We start from the raw sequence: 19,025 nt of genomic DNA, 5'->3' as shown, positions 1-19,025 counted from the left end.
TAGACTTGGGAGGAGGTCTCTATCTGCCTCCGATCTCGAGAAAACGGATCCTATGTAGCGCGCTCACTTCCAGTCTCACGCCCGCGAGAATGAAATACGCGCAACATCTCTCGTATCTCCTAAACCGCTCGAGACATCGAGACGAAAGGTTGGCGAATGATAGCGCACAAGGAGAATATTTTGCTAATTCGTAAACACAGGGAACTTTATATTTGGCGATATATCAGTACTTATACTTACCTTCTTATTTTTTTGACTCCATTGGTACTAATTTGAGTTATCGACAGCTAGCGAAACAAGATTTTCCTTGTTGTTGTTGTTGTGGTCTTCAGTCCTGAGACTGGTTTGATGCAGCTCTCCATGCTACTCTATCCTGTGCAAGTTTCTTCATCTCCCACTACCTACTGCAGCCTACATCCTTCTGAATCTGCTTAGTGTATTCATCTCTTGGTCTCCCTCTACGATTTTTACCCTCCACGCTGCCCTCCAATACTTAATTGGTGATCCCTCGATGTCTCAGAACATGCCCTACCAACCGGTCCCTTCTTTTAATCAAGTTGTACCGCAAACTCCTCTTCTCCCCAATCCTATTCAGCACCTCCTCATTAGTCATGTGATCTACCCATCTAATCTTCAGCATTCTTCTGTAGCACCACATTTCGAAAGCTTCTTTTCTCTTCTTGTCTAAACTATTTATCGTCCGTGTTTCACTCCCATACATGGCTACACTCCACACAAATACTTTGAGAAACGACTTCCTGACACTTAAATCTATACTCGATGTCAACAAATTTCTATTCTTCAGAAACGCTTTCCTTGCCATTGCCAGTCTACATTTTATATTCTCTCTACTTCGACCATCATCAGTTATTTTGCTCCCCAAAGAGCAAAACTCCTTTACTACTTCTAAGTGTCTCATTTCCTAATCTAATTCCCTCAGCATCACCTGACTTGAATCGACTACACTCCATCATCCTCGTTTTGCTTTTGTTGATGTTCATCTTATACCCTCCTTTCAAGACACTGTCCATTCCGTTCAACTGCTCTTCCAAGTCCTTTGCTGTCTCTGACAGAATTGCAATGTCATCGGTGAACCAGGAGAACAGTTTGTGCCGAACATGCGTGTAAAAGTCGACGGTTTGCGAAACTGTTAGCGCGTTACGGAGATGATAGATAAACTCCAGTGGAAGACTCTGCAGGAGAGACGGTCAGTAGCTCGGTACGGGCTTTTGTTTAAGTTCGAGAACATACCTTCACCGAAGAGTCCAGCAGTATATTGCTCCCTCGTACGTCTCGTGAAGAGACCGTGAGGATAAAATCAGAGAGATTAGAGCCCACACAGAAGCATACCGACAATCCTTCTTTCCACGAACAATACGAGACTGGAATAGAAGGGAGAACCGATAGAGGTACTCAGGGTACCCTCCGCCACACACCGTCAGGTGGCTTGCGGAGTATGGATGTAGATGTAGAAAGAATTTTCTACGCGTAACATTTTTTTCTGTTACGCAAATTAGCCATGTGGAAAACAAGGAGTAAAATTCTACAGAACGAAAGCAACATTCATTTAACGCTAAGTGTGTGTGTGTGTGTGTGTGGGGGGGGGGGGGGGGGGTCAGCGTAAACACCACTAGTCCTGCACATTTGTTTTTTTTCCTTTTTTTAGTCCAAAGTGAGTTTGTGAAAACGTGCCTTCACATTTTTGAGGAAATAAAATTACTATTTCCGCTGGATGGGCAACTAGTTTAAATGTTAAGTCATTTTCTATTACTTTCAAAAAATACATTTTCATTAAAACTTAATCTCCCTTTGTACTGGTTAAAGAAATCTACGCCAATTGGCATTTTTATACATAGACCAGCGATTATAAGGAAGTCATGGAGTACACGATTTATTTTCAATCGCAACAGAACTTCCTGTTTAACAGGTTTTCAACTTTTCCTGTAGCTACAATTATCTGCAGCCCCGTTACTGGCATTATTACAACTTCATTTCTATTTGGCAACGATCCTAACAAACTTTTACCCACAGCACGTAAACCACTGCCACTATCTGCCAAGCACTGCACTTCTTCGTTCCACACTTGCAGACTGATTACTGGCTGACTCAACACCTTCCCTTCATTGCTGGTGTCAGAACCCTGCTCCAAAAAATCGTTCACAACCTCTCTTCTATCGAAATCTTCCCTGTTTCCAGAAATTACACAGATTTTTGCAGAATTACCCACATCACTTTTCTCCCCCATACTATTTATTCTGTTCACTAATGACAGCTCAAAAATTTTTTCCGGCGTTTCGCCATTCTCCGTGTTCTCCTTCCCCACCGCCCCAATCTCTCTATCTCTCTATCTCTCTCTCTCTATCTCTCTCTCTCTATCTCTCTCTCTCTATCTCTCTCTCTCTCTCTATCTCTCTCTCTATCTCTCTCTCTATCTCTTTCTTTCATGATTAGTTGGCTGACCGCCATTTTGGTCACAATTTTCCTGCCTCTCCCTTATAGCCTCACAAATGTCATTTATAGACAATAGTATTTCTTCTATACTGACATCACCAATCTCTTATAATTCTGCAGCTTCTGTACTTATTCCTTCCCCAGAACATGACTAGACTTCAACTTGGTTGCTAAGGACGTTCTCCGCTAATTCATCACCCGTTTCGTCTGCAATACAGTGCTTATTTTATGTCTGTCCAAAAAATCTCCTAGACCTCCGTTAAATGTACAGATGTGTGTATATAGCTCGTTTCGTCTGTTGTTACTACCTTCTTCTGCTCCCCACTCACAGTCCCAGCCTGTTTAGTTCTAACACGTACAAAGGGTTTTGCTAGCGGGTTCAAATTACTACTTCCCATCTTGTAAACGCTAGCCCTTTCACAGACGGCATTTAGTTTAACGGATTCTGTACCATTTCTTAAGTTTACCACCATTTGCTGTCACCTTGGCGCATCATCATCCTCTCGCACCGGAGAATACGGCCGATAATTGAGCACCTGCTCCCCATTATTTCGCCTATCATTTGTTGGGTAGCGCCACCTCCTGCTGTTTCCGGGGTTCACACCAATTCTGTTAACGTTTGCATTCTGCCGCGGTTCTGCATTATTTGGTGGTCTGATGTTACGATTTGCATGCTCCTCCTCATGGAACAACTTGTCAACTCTCTCCAAATAGCAATGAATTTATAAACGTCATCCCTAGGCGCTGCAATAATTTTGTTTCGCCAGTTCATGGGCAATTTACCTTCCAGGCCCATAACAATTTCTTCTGTCTCGGCTTTGTTGTTTAAATATGAAAAGTTTGTCGTCCATTTTAACGCAAACTTTATTAAGCTTTCCTTCCTAGGATTAAACGTTTCCCTAGCCCAGAAGCTATTTAGCAACTTCATTTGTTTTTGCTTGCCCCAAAATTCTTTAAAAAACGCCTCTTTAAATATATATAGAATATCGTACTGTTTAGTAGCAATAACCCCCCAAATTCTAGCCTCTTCCTAGAATTGAGAGGTAATGAACCCTATTTTTTGTCTGTCTGGCCACAAACTAGGTAGAACTCCTTCGAAGTCATTCCAAAATTCTTTTGGATGTACATTTTCTGTTGAATCAAAACTGCCTGTTAGCGACATATGATATTTCAGATAATGCTGCTACAAAACTACACCCACTACTCTTTGTTCCATATCTGAGGTTAGTTTCAACTTGGCATAATCTACTGCTGTGCTCACCAGACTTATTTTCAACCTCTTCTACCTGGTTATTTAGCTGAAGAACATTTTCTTCTGTCTCGCCCATTCAGTCGGACACACTTCTTACTTCAGTCATACATTTGGCATATTCAGAACTGATTTGACTGCCTAACAATTTGTGATCTTAAAACACACACACACACACACACACACACACACACACACACACTACCGCCGTTATTTTGACCTAGTTTCTGCACTCTATCTTTTATCACATCTGCCCTTTGTTTGTTTCCAATAGCAACTTTTTTCAAGGCATCTGTTAATTCTTTTTCTACAGTTCTAGTGGATTGTTGGCAGTTATTCTCAACTTCAGAAATTTTGCCATCCACTTTACTTTCTAACGACTTCAGATCATTTTCCCACATATATTTTAAAACCGCAGTCTGCTTTTCAAGTTTTCCATTGATGTTCTGATCAGTTGTTTCAGCCAAATTAGTATGTCCATCTTTCATAGAATCCATTAATGCTGCAAACATATCCTCTTTGTTCTATTTTCTGCTTTACTGTTCCCTGTTTATCTTTTTCCTTCGGTACCATTCCGAATTTGGTATCCACATTTGATTCAGTAACACTACCAATATTGTCATCATGCAATTGATTTTTACCGATTTCATGCGTAATGTGACTTTTTTTCAAATTGCTCTGAGCACTATGGGACTTAACTGCTGTGGTCATCAGTCCCCTAGAACTTAGAACTACTTAAACCTAACTAACCTAAGGAAATCCCACACATAGATGCCCGAGGCAGGATTCGAACCTGCGACCGTAGCGGTCGCGCGGATCCAGACTGTAGGGTCTAGAACCGCTCGGCCACTCTGGCCGGCTTAATGTGACTTTCAGGATCTTCATTGTCTCCAGTAGTTACATCAACTGACGTACTTGAAGCAAAGTCTACTTCACCGTCCGTAAGTAACAAAGAAACATCCTCAAAAACCTCCTCTTTTACTTTAACATCTACTCCTCTCTGTTCAAGCGTGCTAGTTTGTGAAGCACTTCCACTGAATGAGAATCCTTCTTTTTTCGTATTTACAAAATCTTTATCACTTACCATGTTACTCAGTCTGCAGCTCGCTCGCGCGCGCGCGCGCGCGCGCGCACACACACACACACACACACACACACACACACACACAAACAAAACAGTTCTAACAAACTCATCTTTCGTCGAATGCTGCAGCCTCGGCGTGCAGAAACTGAGTGTCAGACCTCCTCCGTCTGCCGCCGTCCCAGTTTCAGGGTCCCCGCTTGTCGTGTAAGTTGGTAGCGCTGCCCTGCCGTATTGCTGCTCGTTGATGCCGCTATGAATGAATTTATTTACCTTCACTGTAAAGCACTTTTGAGACATGTAGCACATGGCAGACATGAAACTGGCAGACAACTACTTCCTTCGGAGCTCATACTACACACGACCGTACCATTGAAAGGCTGGGATCTGACTTCTTGGATTGGTGTAAGCATTCTCCATTTGCAAGAGAAGAGATGCGTGAAGAATACTCTGTTGTGATTGCTCAGTCTGCATTAAGGCCAATACAAAAATATTATTCCCCTGTGTTAGCGCGCTTTTCTCATGACTAACAAATCAATAAACAACACACTCGAACTGTACTTTTTTCCAAAATATTTGACATTCTGATACTTTATTTATACTTTACATTATTAACTGTTTACATTTACACTGAAATTAGCTTCCCTTTACCATAAACATACTTGACACACTATAATACAAAATTCCCCGTCGTCTTAATTCACAGTGTATTAAAAATTTCTCACGTTACTTCGTACGGCGTTTGTCACTATAACAGTGATCTACATATTTACTTTAGACCACATTCACACATCATCCACACTACTAAAAACATACACAAAACTGTACAACCATAAAAGAAAAATCCTTCAAGAAATAAACAGTACAATTCACTGTTTCTTGAATGTGTCTGTCCGCTACTGTACCCTGGTGGATGACAATTTGAACTACGTACTCGGCTGAACCCACTTCACGATCTTTCACTGTGAACGCACGTCAGTCTCCCGACGCACGGGCTTCATCCCCTGTGTGAAGCAACTCCTGCAAGCGTACACGCATGACTGCTTGTTAAATGACGAATAATACAGATTCAGGTCATAAAACAGTGTTGTTTTCTTGAATAACAGGAGAAGTAAAGAGAACATCTCGTTGAATAGAGTAATACTATAGTTCTGTACAGCCTATTTAGTATTTTGGTAGACGTCTATTTCAAACCATTTCCATACCAAATAACATTGCACTGTAGAAAAAAAGATGGAAATAATGTCCTTGCCGCTTCTGGAGCTTGTTCTCCAAATGAAATATGCTGAAAGAAAAGGTAAAGCTTGAAAATGGTATTATTAAAGATCTGCTGTTATTCACCAATGGCATCAGTCGGACAGAAAGGGTGTGATACTGCTGGAACCGACTAAGGATGGACTTTACACGGTGAGTCACCTAACATTACCGCTGGATATATTTCGTAAACCACATCAAATACTGACGAACCGATTCCACACACCGAACGTGAGGAGAGGGGCTAGTGTAATTGTTTAATACAAACCATACAAAAATGCACGGAAGTATTTTTTTAACACAGACCTACGTTGTTTTTTAATGGAACCCCGTTAGTTTTGTTAGCACATCTGAACATATAAACAAATACGTAATCAGTGCCGTTTGTTGCATTGTAAAATGTTAATTACATACGGAGATATTGTAACCTAAAGTTGACGCTTGAAACATTGTCCCCACTTCATTGCAGGGGCCCAAACAGCTGCAACATACATCGCGTTTCTACAGAATGATCTGCCAACGTTCCTCGAAAATGTCCCCACTGGAAACGCGTCGACGTATGTGGTATCAGCATGATGGTGCACCTGCACATTCTGCAATTAACACTAGGCTGGCCCTTGAAAGGATGTTCGACGGGCGTTTCATAGGACGTGGAGGACGCATAAATTGGCCAGCCCGTTCTCCTGATCTTACATTTCTGGACTTCTTCCTGTGGGGTACGTTAAAGGAGAATGTGTACCGTGATGTGCCTACAACCCAGAGGATATGAAACAACGTATTGTGGCAGCCTGCGGCGACATTACACCAGGTGTAATGCGGCGTGTACGACATTCATTACGCCAGAGATTGCAATTGTGTGCAGCAAATGATGGCCACCACATTGGCCTGACATGTCGGGACACACTATTCCACTCCGCAATTGAAAACGGAAACCACGTGTGTACGTGTACCTCACCCCTCATGGTAATGTACATGTGTGTCAGTGAAAAAGACCAATAAAAAGGTGAAACTTCCTGGCAGATTAAAACTGTGTGCCCGACCGAGACTCGAACTCGGGACCTTTGCCTTTCGCGGGCAAGTGCTCTACCAACTGAGCTACCGAAGCACGACTCACGCCCGGTACTCACAGCTTTACTTCTGCTGGCAGAAGCACGACTCACGCCCGGTACTCACAGCTTTATTTCTGCTGGCAGAAGTAAAGCTGTGAGTACCGGGCGTGAGTCGTGCTTCGGTAGCTCAGTTGGTAGAGCACTTGCCCGCGAAAGGCAAAGGTCCCGAGTTCGAGTCTCGGTCGGGCACACAGTTTTAATCTGCCAGGAAGTTTCATATCAGCGCACACTCCGCTGCAGAGTGAAAATTCTCATTCCAATAAAAAGGTGTCAGTCTCTTCTGTACCTAAGGTCCATCACTGTTCCCTTTGGATCCCTACGTAATTCGGTGCTCTCCGATACAGACGATTGAACAACAGAGGAGTGGTATTCAAGCGTCAAGTTTAGGTTACAATATCTCCGGATGTAATTAACATTTTAGAATGCAACAAACGGCACGGATTACGTATTTGTTTGTATGTTCAAATGTGCTAACAAAACCAACGGGGTTCCAACTAACAAATGTAGTTTTATGTTAAAAAACATAGTTCCGTGCATTTTTTTTATGGTTTGTGGTAACCAATTACACTAGCCCCTCTCCTCACGTTCGGTCTGTGGAATCGGTTCGTCAGTATTTGATGTGGTTTACGAAATATATCCAGCGGTAACGTTAGGTGACTCACCCTGTATTTATCAACTGTCGCTGGAGACAGATGTGGCTGTCACTCGTAGAAGTATTGTCAGTCACCTGTATGCTGAAAGGGCTGCTCCGTGTTGCCGTGTTTCAGAATCGTCCGCAATGGAAGCAGTTAAGGACATCACAGAGACGGTGGCTGTGGACCTGGGGGACCTGTTGGACGCCGGGGACGACGCCATGGTGATACTCGAGGCAGGTGAGACTCGGCTGGTGGTGCACAGGGCCGTCCTGGCGGACAGGAGTCCTGTGTTCGCGGCCATGTTCGCCCACGACACCCTCGAGGCGAGCACTGGCGTGGTGAGGATTGCCGACATCGGGGGCCCGGTGCTGAGGCAGCTGGTCTCCTACCTGTACACCCAGCGGGCCCCCCAGCTGCCCGGCACGGCCCCCCAGCTGCTGGCTGCAGCAGATAAATACGGGGCGTCGGGGCTGAAGGCGGAGTGCGAGCGGCAGGTGGCCGCTCAGCTGACCGTCGAGACCGCGGCGGCCGCGGCCGTCCTCGCAGTCCGCCACTCCTGCAGTGACCTCAGGCGAGCCGCCATCGAATTTATTAAGGCACGTACCCACGAGGTGATGGCCACTCAGGGTTGGGCAGATGCCATGCGGAAGCAGCCGGAAGACTTGATCGAAGTGAGCCGGTTGCTGTACGATCCACCACCACAAACCAGGTAAGTGTGAGACAACCCACTGATTAGTGTCTCTCGGTTCTAGGTGTGTGTATTTCCAACTGTGTAATTTTTCCCACTGAATTTTCGTAGATGTGTGTCTGCTGTAAAATACACCATCATAGACAGTCATTTCACGATAGCTCACAATGCTATCATTACCCTCGTGTAGCAGTTTCAGCGAACCCCTAAACTGAACAGTGTTCATTACCAGGTATGTTAGCTAACAAAAACCATCAAAGAGGCAGTTTGTGGGCATTATATTAAACTACATGTATACAGAAAGTGGTTGTTTAGGTTTTAGCATCAACTGTCATGACAGAGGGTACACTCACTGTGTGAATAGAGCACGAGGCAGACTGCTGTGGACACAAAGCTGTATTGCCCAGCACAGGCTCAGACACAGTGACGGGTGTAGTTTGCAACCGGCAGCCTGTACGGGTTGCTGTAGCCCTGTTCCCATGAAGTGGTCTCTAAAGTTGTCCATTGGTTCTGTGGCTGATGACAATGAGACACCTTTGAATAGTGCCACACTGCATGAAGATGATGACCGAGTAAGTCACTTACAGCCGACACCTCGAGCAAGGTAGTGTACTGCAGAATGATTAGAGGAGGGCGGCAACTTATCTACAATTTTATATTGCTGATGTTGACCTGTGGAATTTTCTATGTGTAGCAAAGGAGACTATCCAAGTAATGATTATTCACACCTTAGTATTACAGCTTTGGCTGTTACGTAGTTGTCTGTCACTTTCTTTCCACGTGCAAGCCATATGCCAGTAACTATTCCAAGATAATTCTTAGTTATCTCCAAATCCAGATAGTACACGGAAGATGTTAATTGCTCTAAAGGCACATTATATAAAAGAATGCTCTGCTGTGAGGGCTTGTATGGAAGATGTTCAGAAAACCAGGTGAAGTAAGCATCGGTGCCCCAGTGGCTGACTGCTCACACCTCTTGCAGCGCAGTTCCAGCTGGTCCCATAAAGTTGAGTCTTCCCACCTCATTTTGTTCGCCTCTGTACTCAGCATTACGTAAAGCTCATGCAGTTCTTGGATACGTTCCCTTCTGTGACACACAGAATACCGTGCTTTACTGTGTATTCGACAAACAGGTGTCCACCCCTGTGTGTGTGTGTGTGTGTGTGTGTGTGTGTGTGTGTGTGTTTCAGTGGATCTATGGCTTTACTATAGCCACCCAGTGAAAACTACAGGCTTCCATTCTCCTGTGGCACACCTTATGACATTATCTATCCCATCCATTGTTGTTGCTGTTCCACCTCTGATAGTCTGTGATGCTTAAAGTGTCTGTGCGACCAGAGTTACCATTTTTCTGCACCATCTTACAGTTACATATGTTCATACAAGTCTAATAGCCACTAACACTGATAAATAATCATTTATTTTTCATTTAGATTTTAATACTTATGTAGTATTTTATGTGCTATTTGACATATTGGAAATCTTGTGTTCGAGATGACACTGTGCATTCCCTGAACCAATTGTAATGAACATAGAGCCAGTGTTGTAAATCATTCAGTGTCTTTCTCTTGTATTCTATAAAGATTAACTTCAAAATTCATTGTTCAAGCAATAAACATATTACAATTGTTATTTACATTCTTGAAAAAAATGTAAAACATTACATTATTCCAAACTCGTTATGCACGCTGTGGGAAATGACTCAAACTCTTATGTTTGAAAAAATTTTTGTTAACGGGAATCTTTTTACTAACAGTTATCTTCGTGTACATTTTAAAAATTCTCTTCATGATGTATAATAGATTCTTGTCGTGATCTTCACCTAGTTCACTGCCTCATACTTCCCACACTATTGGGTGTCAGTTACAGACAGATATACAATGTTTGGTTCTGGAACTGCCTCTGTCTTTCACTGATTCCACTTGACACCCCCCCCCCCCCCCAGCCTCTCAAAATTATACATAGTATTACACACAAATTTTATACACCACAGGTACATATGATTTTAATAATTAAAATAAGACGTATAAAACCACATGTAAGCAGAATTATTTTTTACTTCATACAGTGTCCACTTCACACAGTGAAGTGATACAGTGTTTTCCCATTTTTTGGGGAGGATGTCTCACTATCCCATGTTCATCCTACTCCCTCTTGTACCCATGCCAGCCCTTCTAGATAGACTTCCGATTCTCACGGAATTTACCATTCATACCTACTGTTTGTGGAGGACAAACTTAATTCTATTTCAGTAGCAAGTTTACAGCACAACTTACATCATCAATCACAAACATTGCTCATCACCCCCCCCCCCCCCCCCCCACACACACACACACATTAGTGTGTGTTTTTCCATCACTGGGGAATGACACAGCTTACTTTAACTACCCCATGGTTTCATGTGTGCTTACACTGTGAGGATGCTCACTTGAAAAATACTTAAATTCCTGTCAACCGTATTTAATTAATGAAATTGAGATGAATGTGGTAATACTGTTATGACATGTAACTGTTCCACACCCACAGCCTCTTTCTGTTGTCAAATCACGAGTTTCACCGTGCCTTACTGCCCGCTGTACTGATTTCCTTCTCCAGCTCAATTTGAAACACGCTGTCAACCATTTCATTAGCTGTACCTTTCAAAGACCAGTTTTAAGACAGGCTTTGAACGATGTCTGATGATCAAAGTATCACATTAATTACAATACGAAATGTTTGACAATCAGACGAGTGTCGTGCCTGTCGAATTTATATGCGTGTGTTACCATGCTCAGAAGCAGCCAAATTTCCTGAACTGCGTTCCACCTGGTTTGTATGCAGGCACATAACTTTCTTGCACTTCGTCTATTATCGTCCATATGAAAACCAATACCACAGTAATGTAAATATCAGAAAACCCTTTACCAGAGTTGATGGTCCTCAGTGCTTGTAAACTGAAGTGAATTACAATAAATGAGATTTCAAAAAGCAAGATTCAGCTTCAAACTACATGCTTTTGTATTGGACTGCGATCCAGGACTCCAATCCGGTCACTACAGATCTTAACTATCATTTTAACTGCATGTGACATCATATGCACTTTTTCAAACTTGATATGATGGGGCATAAAGTTTTGTTTTGGGCAGGGATTGTGAATGAAGCACAATAAACTGTTATAATTTTATGTATCAAAATTTTTCACCGCTAGAGGGATGATGAAACTGAAATGATTATACAACAAAGTATTCCCCTGCTGCATTTCGAACCCAGCATATATCATGTTGTTTTCTAGCCACATATAGATACACAATGTCAGTTCATTTCACCACCAGTGAGATATGCTCATGTCTGAACTAGAAATTATGCGAGGAAAAGTTCTGTGCTGACTGGGACTCTTAACCCTGTATGTGCTATCACCACTGGCTACGCACCTGTCAAATACTTTTCCACCAGCCACTAGGAGTGGAATTTATAAATCTGAAATGATAGGATAAAACGTTCTCTGCCTGTTTCATAGTCAAAATTGGCACCAATTGTTATTGTTGATGTTAGCATGCACAAATGCTAAAAATCGTAATTGCTTTCCACATGTTATTTGCAGTGCGAATGCTACAACTTGAAATCACACAGCGAAAATTTTTGTACCCAACCAGTATTTAAAACCAGACCTTCCCCTTTCATTGAAACCTGGAAAACTGTGGAATGTTGGGGACTCAACAAAACGATGGAACTGTATTGTCCGAAAAGTGTTAAAGATGGCAGAAAGAGATATCCAAGTTAGATTCCCAGTTCAGCACCAACATTTTCAACATTGCAAGTTCAAATAAGTGTGCTGTGACTTTACATGACAATTGTTTCAGGGATGAAATAAAATTTCTGGTGCAAGAAAGGTTAATGGTGAGCTTCCACTAGCTGGACGTCTGCCTCTGTCATGGCCCAACATACACCGACTCTCCTCCAGCAGGTAGTGAAGGAGCGTCTGCTTTATTGTAGATTAGGAAGGAAAGTGGAACCTTATGTTGTTAAACAGAAGTCACCGGAGGCAAAGAGGGTCTGTTAATACTAGTCAAGTGTTTGGCTGACCAGTGACTCGAATATAGAGCTTAAGCAAATGAAGCCAGAGCAATTTTAACAGACCACCAAACTACTTTCAATGCAGTGCCACTGTTTTGCTGTTAACGAAGGATGCTCGTCACTGGATGAGCGTTCCGTTTCCCTGAGGTTCATTACAGCCTTTACAAAACATTCTTTTCCTTGTTAATCCATATCAATGGCCACTAGTTGCCTCAGCTACCTAATATGTACTTTAGAGTTGTTTTTGTAATCACTGAAATAAAATAGCATAATTGTCAGCTGCACTACTGGCATTATTGTAGGCTACAGAAATTTCTGCAGGAAGTGTTTTCTCCCACCTGAGCTGCTGTGATCTTGTAAGAGTTTAGGTTACACCAACATTAGATCGTACAAAATAAACTCAGCGACAAGTATCAATCAAACTTCCAGAATGTTCTCCATTGTCACATTTATAACTGCAGTAGTGTGCCATTGTGTCAAGGAACGTTAATTATTTTCTAGCTCTTTATTATTGTGATAGAGGCTTATAATTTTACTAAAAGAAGAGAGGTCATTTGATATATAAGGAAGTCAATCATAGGCAGTGACTGTTGTTTGAGAATGCGTCCATTGTTATTCTTGAAGTGGCTTCCCTTTATTATAATTTCAGAAGGAATTTATTTTTTACTTTAAAGTGGTATTAAGCTACTAAGCAGCCATGTTTATCCACTATAATAGTTTTTTGAAGAGATCATTCATTATTATAATTTCTTCTGTTATTATTAACACCGTCAATCTTGGCAAAGATGAGGCTTGTCTTCAGTAAATGTAGCTTATGTAGCACAGATAATCCCTCCATATAAATTCCATGTGGAAAAAGGGGGCCTAAAAATGTACTGTGCAAGTGCGTAAGAAAGTCCATCATTTTTCCTCATGTAGCATACTACATTGATGCATGTAGCCTAAAAGGACCATCCATAATTTAATTGAAACAAGTAGATTCATGCATAATATCATAGACTTTTGTCTGACTTGTTGTCATGCAGGTTGGAATAAGTATATTTATCAATCATAATTTTTTATTTGTAGCTATAAAATATTCTTGGAGTGACTTATTGAATATTGTACACTTGAAGGTCATAAGGATTGTTGTTTAAACCTTCGAAAATGCTGCATGAAGTATTTTGTGCATCTCAGTATATTCATAATTTTTACTTATGGACCAGCTGACAGCAACTGAATAAAACACAATTTTAGTGCCATACGCGTTTAGAGTTTATTTTCTGCAAGGCGTTATCAGTGGCCTGGAATATGTACATATGCTAGCTATTTAATTTACATTTTTGTCACTGTGCCTATAGGTTATAAACAGTTCTGGTGGTTGGTATTTCCTATTAAGTAGTAATGTTTTGAACTGTACTTACAGGTTGTGTGGACAATTTCTTACATATTACACTTCCATTGCATTTTTGGTGTTCTTCTTATGAATGCCAATTTGCAGTTTTTCCCACATTCCACAGCACTATGAACTGAAAGATTGTTGCAATGCAATGTTTTGGTTTCTGTTGCCGACTGTCAAATGTTTTTGCCAAATATCGAATGTTATTGCGAAACTTTCAAGTGTAATTATTGAAGTATCTGTGATCTGTTTGTGTACGCATTTGTGCGTGCATGCGTTTGTGTGTGTGTGTGTGTGTGTGTGTGTGTGTGTGTGTGTGTGTGTTATGGTGTGGTATTTTTTTTTTATTTTGGCTCTGCTTACGTGTGTTAGTTTGTGTGTAGGTTATGGTGTACCAGCTGGTTCTTTTCTGTGTGGTGTTGTCAGTGTGTGTGTGTGTGAAGAAATTACGTCAGGAAATAATTTTTTCATTTGCAGTTGGTTTGTTTTGATGTGGTGGTTTACCAGTATGGCTCAATCGATCACTGCCAAATGTCATGAAATGTGACCAATTAGCCATCATGCGGCACTTTAATTCATAGGAAATGTTGAGGAAGAAAGAAGAAATTGTCAAACATCCCATCGACTGCAAGACCATTAGAGACAAAATAGAATCTACAGCTCTGAAATGTTAGAAAGGAAATAGATAGTGCCATTTCAAAGGAATGGTCACAGTATTTGCATTGCTTAGTTTAAGAAAATAAAGGAAAACTTAAAACAGGATGGTTGGATGGACATTTGAACTATTTGGCTCCACCTTCATAAAACAAAAATGTTTGGTCCTGACAAAAAACTTAAAATCAAAGGCTAATGTGAGTCCACAGAATGTAACAGTACACATCTGGTGTAATGAAGCTCTTTTGTGTTACGAAGTTCTTCCCACGGATGTGTCCATAGTTATTAGCATCCATTGTATTCATGGTTGTCTGCAAAGATTTTCATTGTGTCATGCACATAAAACCAGAGGAGAAAAGCAATTTTGATTTTTATCGCCTCTGCATGTCTTGTCAACTATGACAGCTGGTGTCGATTTCAAGTCTGTCACACAAAACTTTAAATGATTGCTTGAAAAGTTAAAACATGTACCTCGTAGCAAGTGGCGAAAAAGAATTCGATAATCAACATTATCTTGTGTGCAGTCAACAACGATGGTGCATGCAGCATGCAGGGATAGATTCCCACCCCACACAGAATGTTCCGTTAGGTTATTTCCAGTTCATATATGGGCACATCCTGCTACAGCTAAACTAAGCAGATGTTAACATGTATTTGTGGTTAGAAAACAACGGGAGGTGGTGGATTCAGATCCCAGTAAAGGAACAAAATACTTTTTCTCGACAGTTCAGATTCTCATATTGCTATATTTGGATATGTAATGTATTACTGCACTTAGTTAACAATCCTATTAGTTGCTAGGTTTGAATCATCGAACACAATGCGAAGCCATTTCAACATTCCAACATGCACACATACACACATGCTTACCTGTGGCTGAAATGATATTTAAGATCTTTCGTACTTAGTTAACAGAGACAATAGGTGCTCAGTTGGAATCCTGGATGGTAGTCTTAATACAAATGTTTTCGTCACTTAATTTCAAGTTGAAACTTAGTTTCCAAAAAGTCATTTATTGCAATAAACTTGAGTTTACAAGCTGCCATCTAATTATAACAGGTTTCGATATTCACATTATCGTGATATTAGTCTGATTGTGGACTCAGTGTTACAAATCAGTTGCTTCAAGTGGGGTCTTTTAGTAATCGTTTTGTAGAGTGAAATGCCCATATCGAAAAGAGATCAGAGGAACTGCAAGACAGTAACATTATGTGGGTGCATTCGTCTTTCCCCTACACTCTGTCAAGGTATATGGGACTTCATCATCATCATACAATTTAGGTGGAGTGGAATTCAGGCCGTTTGGATAGTTTTGATGGCGACAGCACCTGAGCTAACCTGTCCAGTAATTCTGTAATTATGTTTTGTGCAAGTATTGGGCGTTGTATGTACCTTCTGGCTGCACTTAGATTTGAACTACCTGTTGTACGGGGTTGAGCGACTGCCGTGGAAAGCTCGGATGGTACAACTGATTGTTATTAGCTTACTGGTAATTCATTTGTATTAACTGGAGCCCTATCCCCTGTGTGGATGGTCCCTCAGCAGTGCTGGCCATGGTGAGCCACCTCCACATCCCCACGAGGACACGCCCAGCCAGCTCACACCCTGCCTCTCTGTATGTGCAGTGCACCAGTCGTTACAGAGCCGAGAACCACCACCACCAGCACCACAACCACAACGAGAACCACCACAACCACAACCAGAACCACCACCACCACCGCTGCCACCGCCACCTCTGCCAGCGCACCTCGCCAGACACCTGCTGCTGCGCGGCCCACGACTCCTCCTCCTGATGAGGCCACTGTCTCTCAAATGCGGTGAGTTCCCTCAAAACACACACGCACGCGCGCGTGCACACAACATTATATGGTAGATAAGATATAAATACTGAAAAGCAAAGTGTAAATGCTCAGTCTAGACTTAATGAGGGTCAGCAAAGTGAACTGGGAATAAAATCAAAACATACAATCAGAGGTGGTATCCCCACGACTAGATCATAGTACCATGGAAGAGAGGTTAGTTAAGAATAGGTTGGTAGGAATAATAGTTATTGTCAACAGTTCAGTGTCTTATTCATAAAGACCAGCAAACAAATGCCAACAATAATTCAGACTGAGACTTTCACTCTGCAGCGGAGTGTGCGCTGATATGAAACTTCCTGGCACATTAAAACTGTCTGCTGGACCGAGATTCGAACTCGGGACCTTTTCCTTTCGTGGGCAAGTGCTCTACCAACTGAGCTACCCAAGCACGAGTCAAGCCCAGTCCTCACAGCTTTACTTTTGCCAGTACCTCGGCTCGTACCCTCCAAACATTACAGAAGCTCTCCTGCAAACCTTGCAGAACTAGCACTCCTGAAAGAAAGGATATTGCGGAGACACGGCTTAGCCACAGCCTGGGGGATGTTTCCAGAATGAGAGTCGTGCTTGGGTAGCTCAATTGGTAGAGCACTTGCCCGCGAAAGGCAAAGGTCCCGAGTTCGAGTCTCGGTCCGGCACACAGTTTTAATCTGCCAGGAAGTTTCAATAATTCAGACAATGTCATGCCCAGAAAATTTAGTGATGGGGAGAGTATGAGTGCACTGAATGTGTAACACTGTCAGATGAGATAAATGTCTATTACTTTAGATGTATTGGAATGGTCTAGCAGAGGTCACACATACACACACATTTATGAGACCATTTTTGGTGTTTGTCAGGAATGAGAGAGGAGAAAGAACCCAATAATTTGCTATAGTTTCTGTTAGTAACCAAGAAATATACTCGGCAATCACCAAACAGAAGCAAACGCCAGCAGAGCCTCAGCTTGCCAGGGTGTGCACCACCTTGGTTGCCCCACTGTAGTCTGCTGTAACAGCCAGTCTCGGTAACCACAGACATGCAAAGGGGAAACTCTGCCTTCTGTTGACAATGTGTCTGTCTGTCTGTCTGAGCAGCAGAATTGCAGTGCCATGAGCTCCCAGAGTCCACAATTATTTATGACATGCATTCCTATCTCTGTCTTTCCCTACAGTTTTTAACCTCAGCAACCACCTCTAGTTCCACAGTGGTTATTCCCTGATGCCTTCAAATATAACTTACTCTGCTGACCCTTGTACTTGTCACAGTTTTCCACATATCACACTATCCTCACCTATTCTGCAGAGATGTTCGATAGTTCTTCTGTTATGAGTTCACCTAGTTTAAACATCCGTCAATAGCACCGCATTTACAATGCTCCGATTCCCCTCTTGTTTTTTCCATAATCCATGATTAATTTTTATGCAGTACTCTGCTCCAAGCATACATTCAGGTATGTCTAACACAAATTAAGGCATATCTTTGATATTAGTAACTTCGTTTTGCGGGGAATCTCCTGTTTTTCCATGCTACATTATTCCTTATAACAACCGTGCTTTGACCCTCAGTGTAAATTAGCATCACATGTACCAGAGTCTGTACAAGTGGTCTACTGTGTGGTCCTTAATTCTGTAAACTTTGCCACCAATGTTACTTCTGCCACACCCCAATACTTTCCTCTTTCTTCCATTCATTAATCCTGATTTGGCACTCATTCAACTGTTTATTACATTCACCAATTCTGGTGATTCAGTCTGACTTTCGGTGAACACAGAAATATCACCAGTGAATTTTATCAATGATATCCTTTTCAACTTAAGTTTTAATTAAATTGCTATAAGTTTCTTCAGTTCCACCAATGATTCTTCAGTGTTCATCTGAACGTGTGTGGAGATTACCTGCATCCTTATCTTTAACAATCTTTAATTCAGAATACCAATTCTTGTTGATTATTGTACATATTCTATGTTACCTGCTGTTCAATATATCTTATATGTACCTTTTAAAAAAATTTCACACACTTTCATTATTTCATGCTGTCAAATGTCATGTAAAGATCTTCAAATCCAATAAAGATGCCTTGATTTTTCTTACACATTCCTTCCACTATCCCTGGATCCTTTACTCCAAATTTATCTTCCTCAAACAGATAATCACCTTTGTCTTCCATTCTTCTTCATGTTGTTGTTATTTTTTCAAAAAGCTCTATTCATGAGCTGTTTAGCTATTGCACTTACAAGTGCTTGGTTGCTTCTGTAGTATCTGGATGGTGTTTCTCTGGCATTCTGTTGCTATGACTCCTGTCTCACGGATTATGCAGACAAATGTGGATACTCGCTTGATTGCCGTTCATTATCACGTTGTCTAGAGCCTCGTAGAAGTTAAAATTCCCATTCCATTCCTGGGTACTTCACTATCCTATTTATTTACACACTGAATTCTCATAACAGTTCTCTTAAAATTTAGTTCACTCATTATCATACCTGAATTGTGCTCCGAGTGCACATCTGTTGCTGGATACACCTTACAATTCAATACCTGATTCCAGAGTGTGTGTCTGGTTGTGATGTCCTCCAGCTGGAAATGTCTTTACCAACTAAAGCTCTGCCTTCCTCCTGAAGAGCTGAAAATGCCA

The 19,025-nt window shown here is 41.7% G+C and overlaps 1 protein-coding gene across 2 annotated transcripts in view; it reads left to right on the top strand.

The window, feature by feature from the left end:
- LOC124720430 (FYVE zinc finger domain protein UPA1-like) overlaps nucleotides 1-19,025 on the top strand; it is a 602,177-nt gene that overhangs the window by 49,349 nt on the left and 533,803 nt on the right. For both annotated transcript variants that reach the window (XM_047245779.1, XM_047245780.1), the window contains exons 2-3: nucleotides 7,912-8,488; nucleotides 16,178-16,369. In XM_047245779.1, the coding sequence (XP_047101735.1) occupies nucleotides 7,923-8,488; nucleotides 16,178-16,369 (758 nt within the window). In that variant the 5' untranslated portion in view covers nucleotides 7,912-7,922. The remainder of the gene's footprint in view (nucleotides 1-7,911; nucleotides 8,489-16,177; nucleotides 16,370-19,025) is intronic.

Source organism: Schistocerca piceifrons, chromosome 11 (assembly GCF_021461385.2).
Source record: "Schistocerca piceifrons isolate TAMUIC-IGC-003096 chromosome 11, iqSchPice1.1, whole genome shotgun sequence".
Classification (NCBI taxonomy): Eukaryota; Metazoa; Arthropoda; class Insecta; order Orthoptera; family Acrididae; genus Schistocerca; species Schistocerca piceifrons.
The sequence above is the reverse complement of the archived record's forward strand: the minus strand, read 5'-3'. Positions and strand labels throughout refer to the sequence as shown.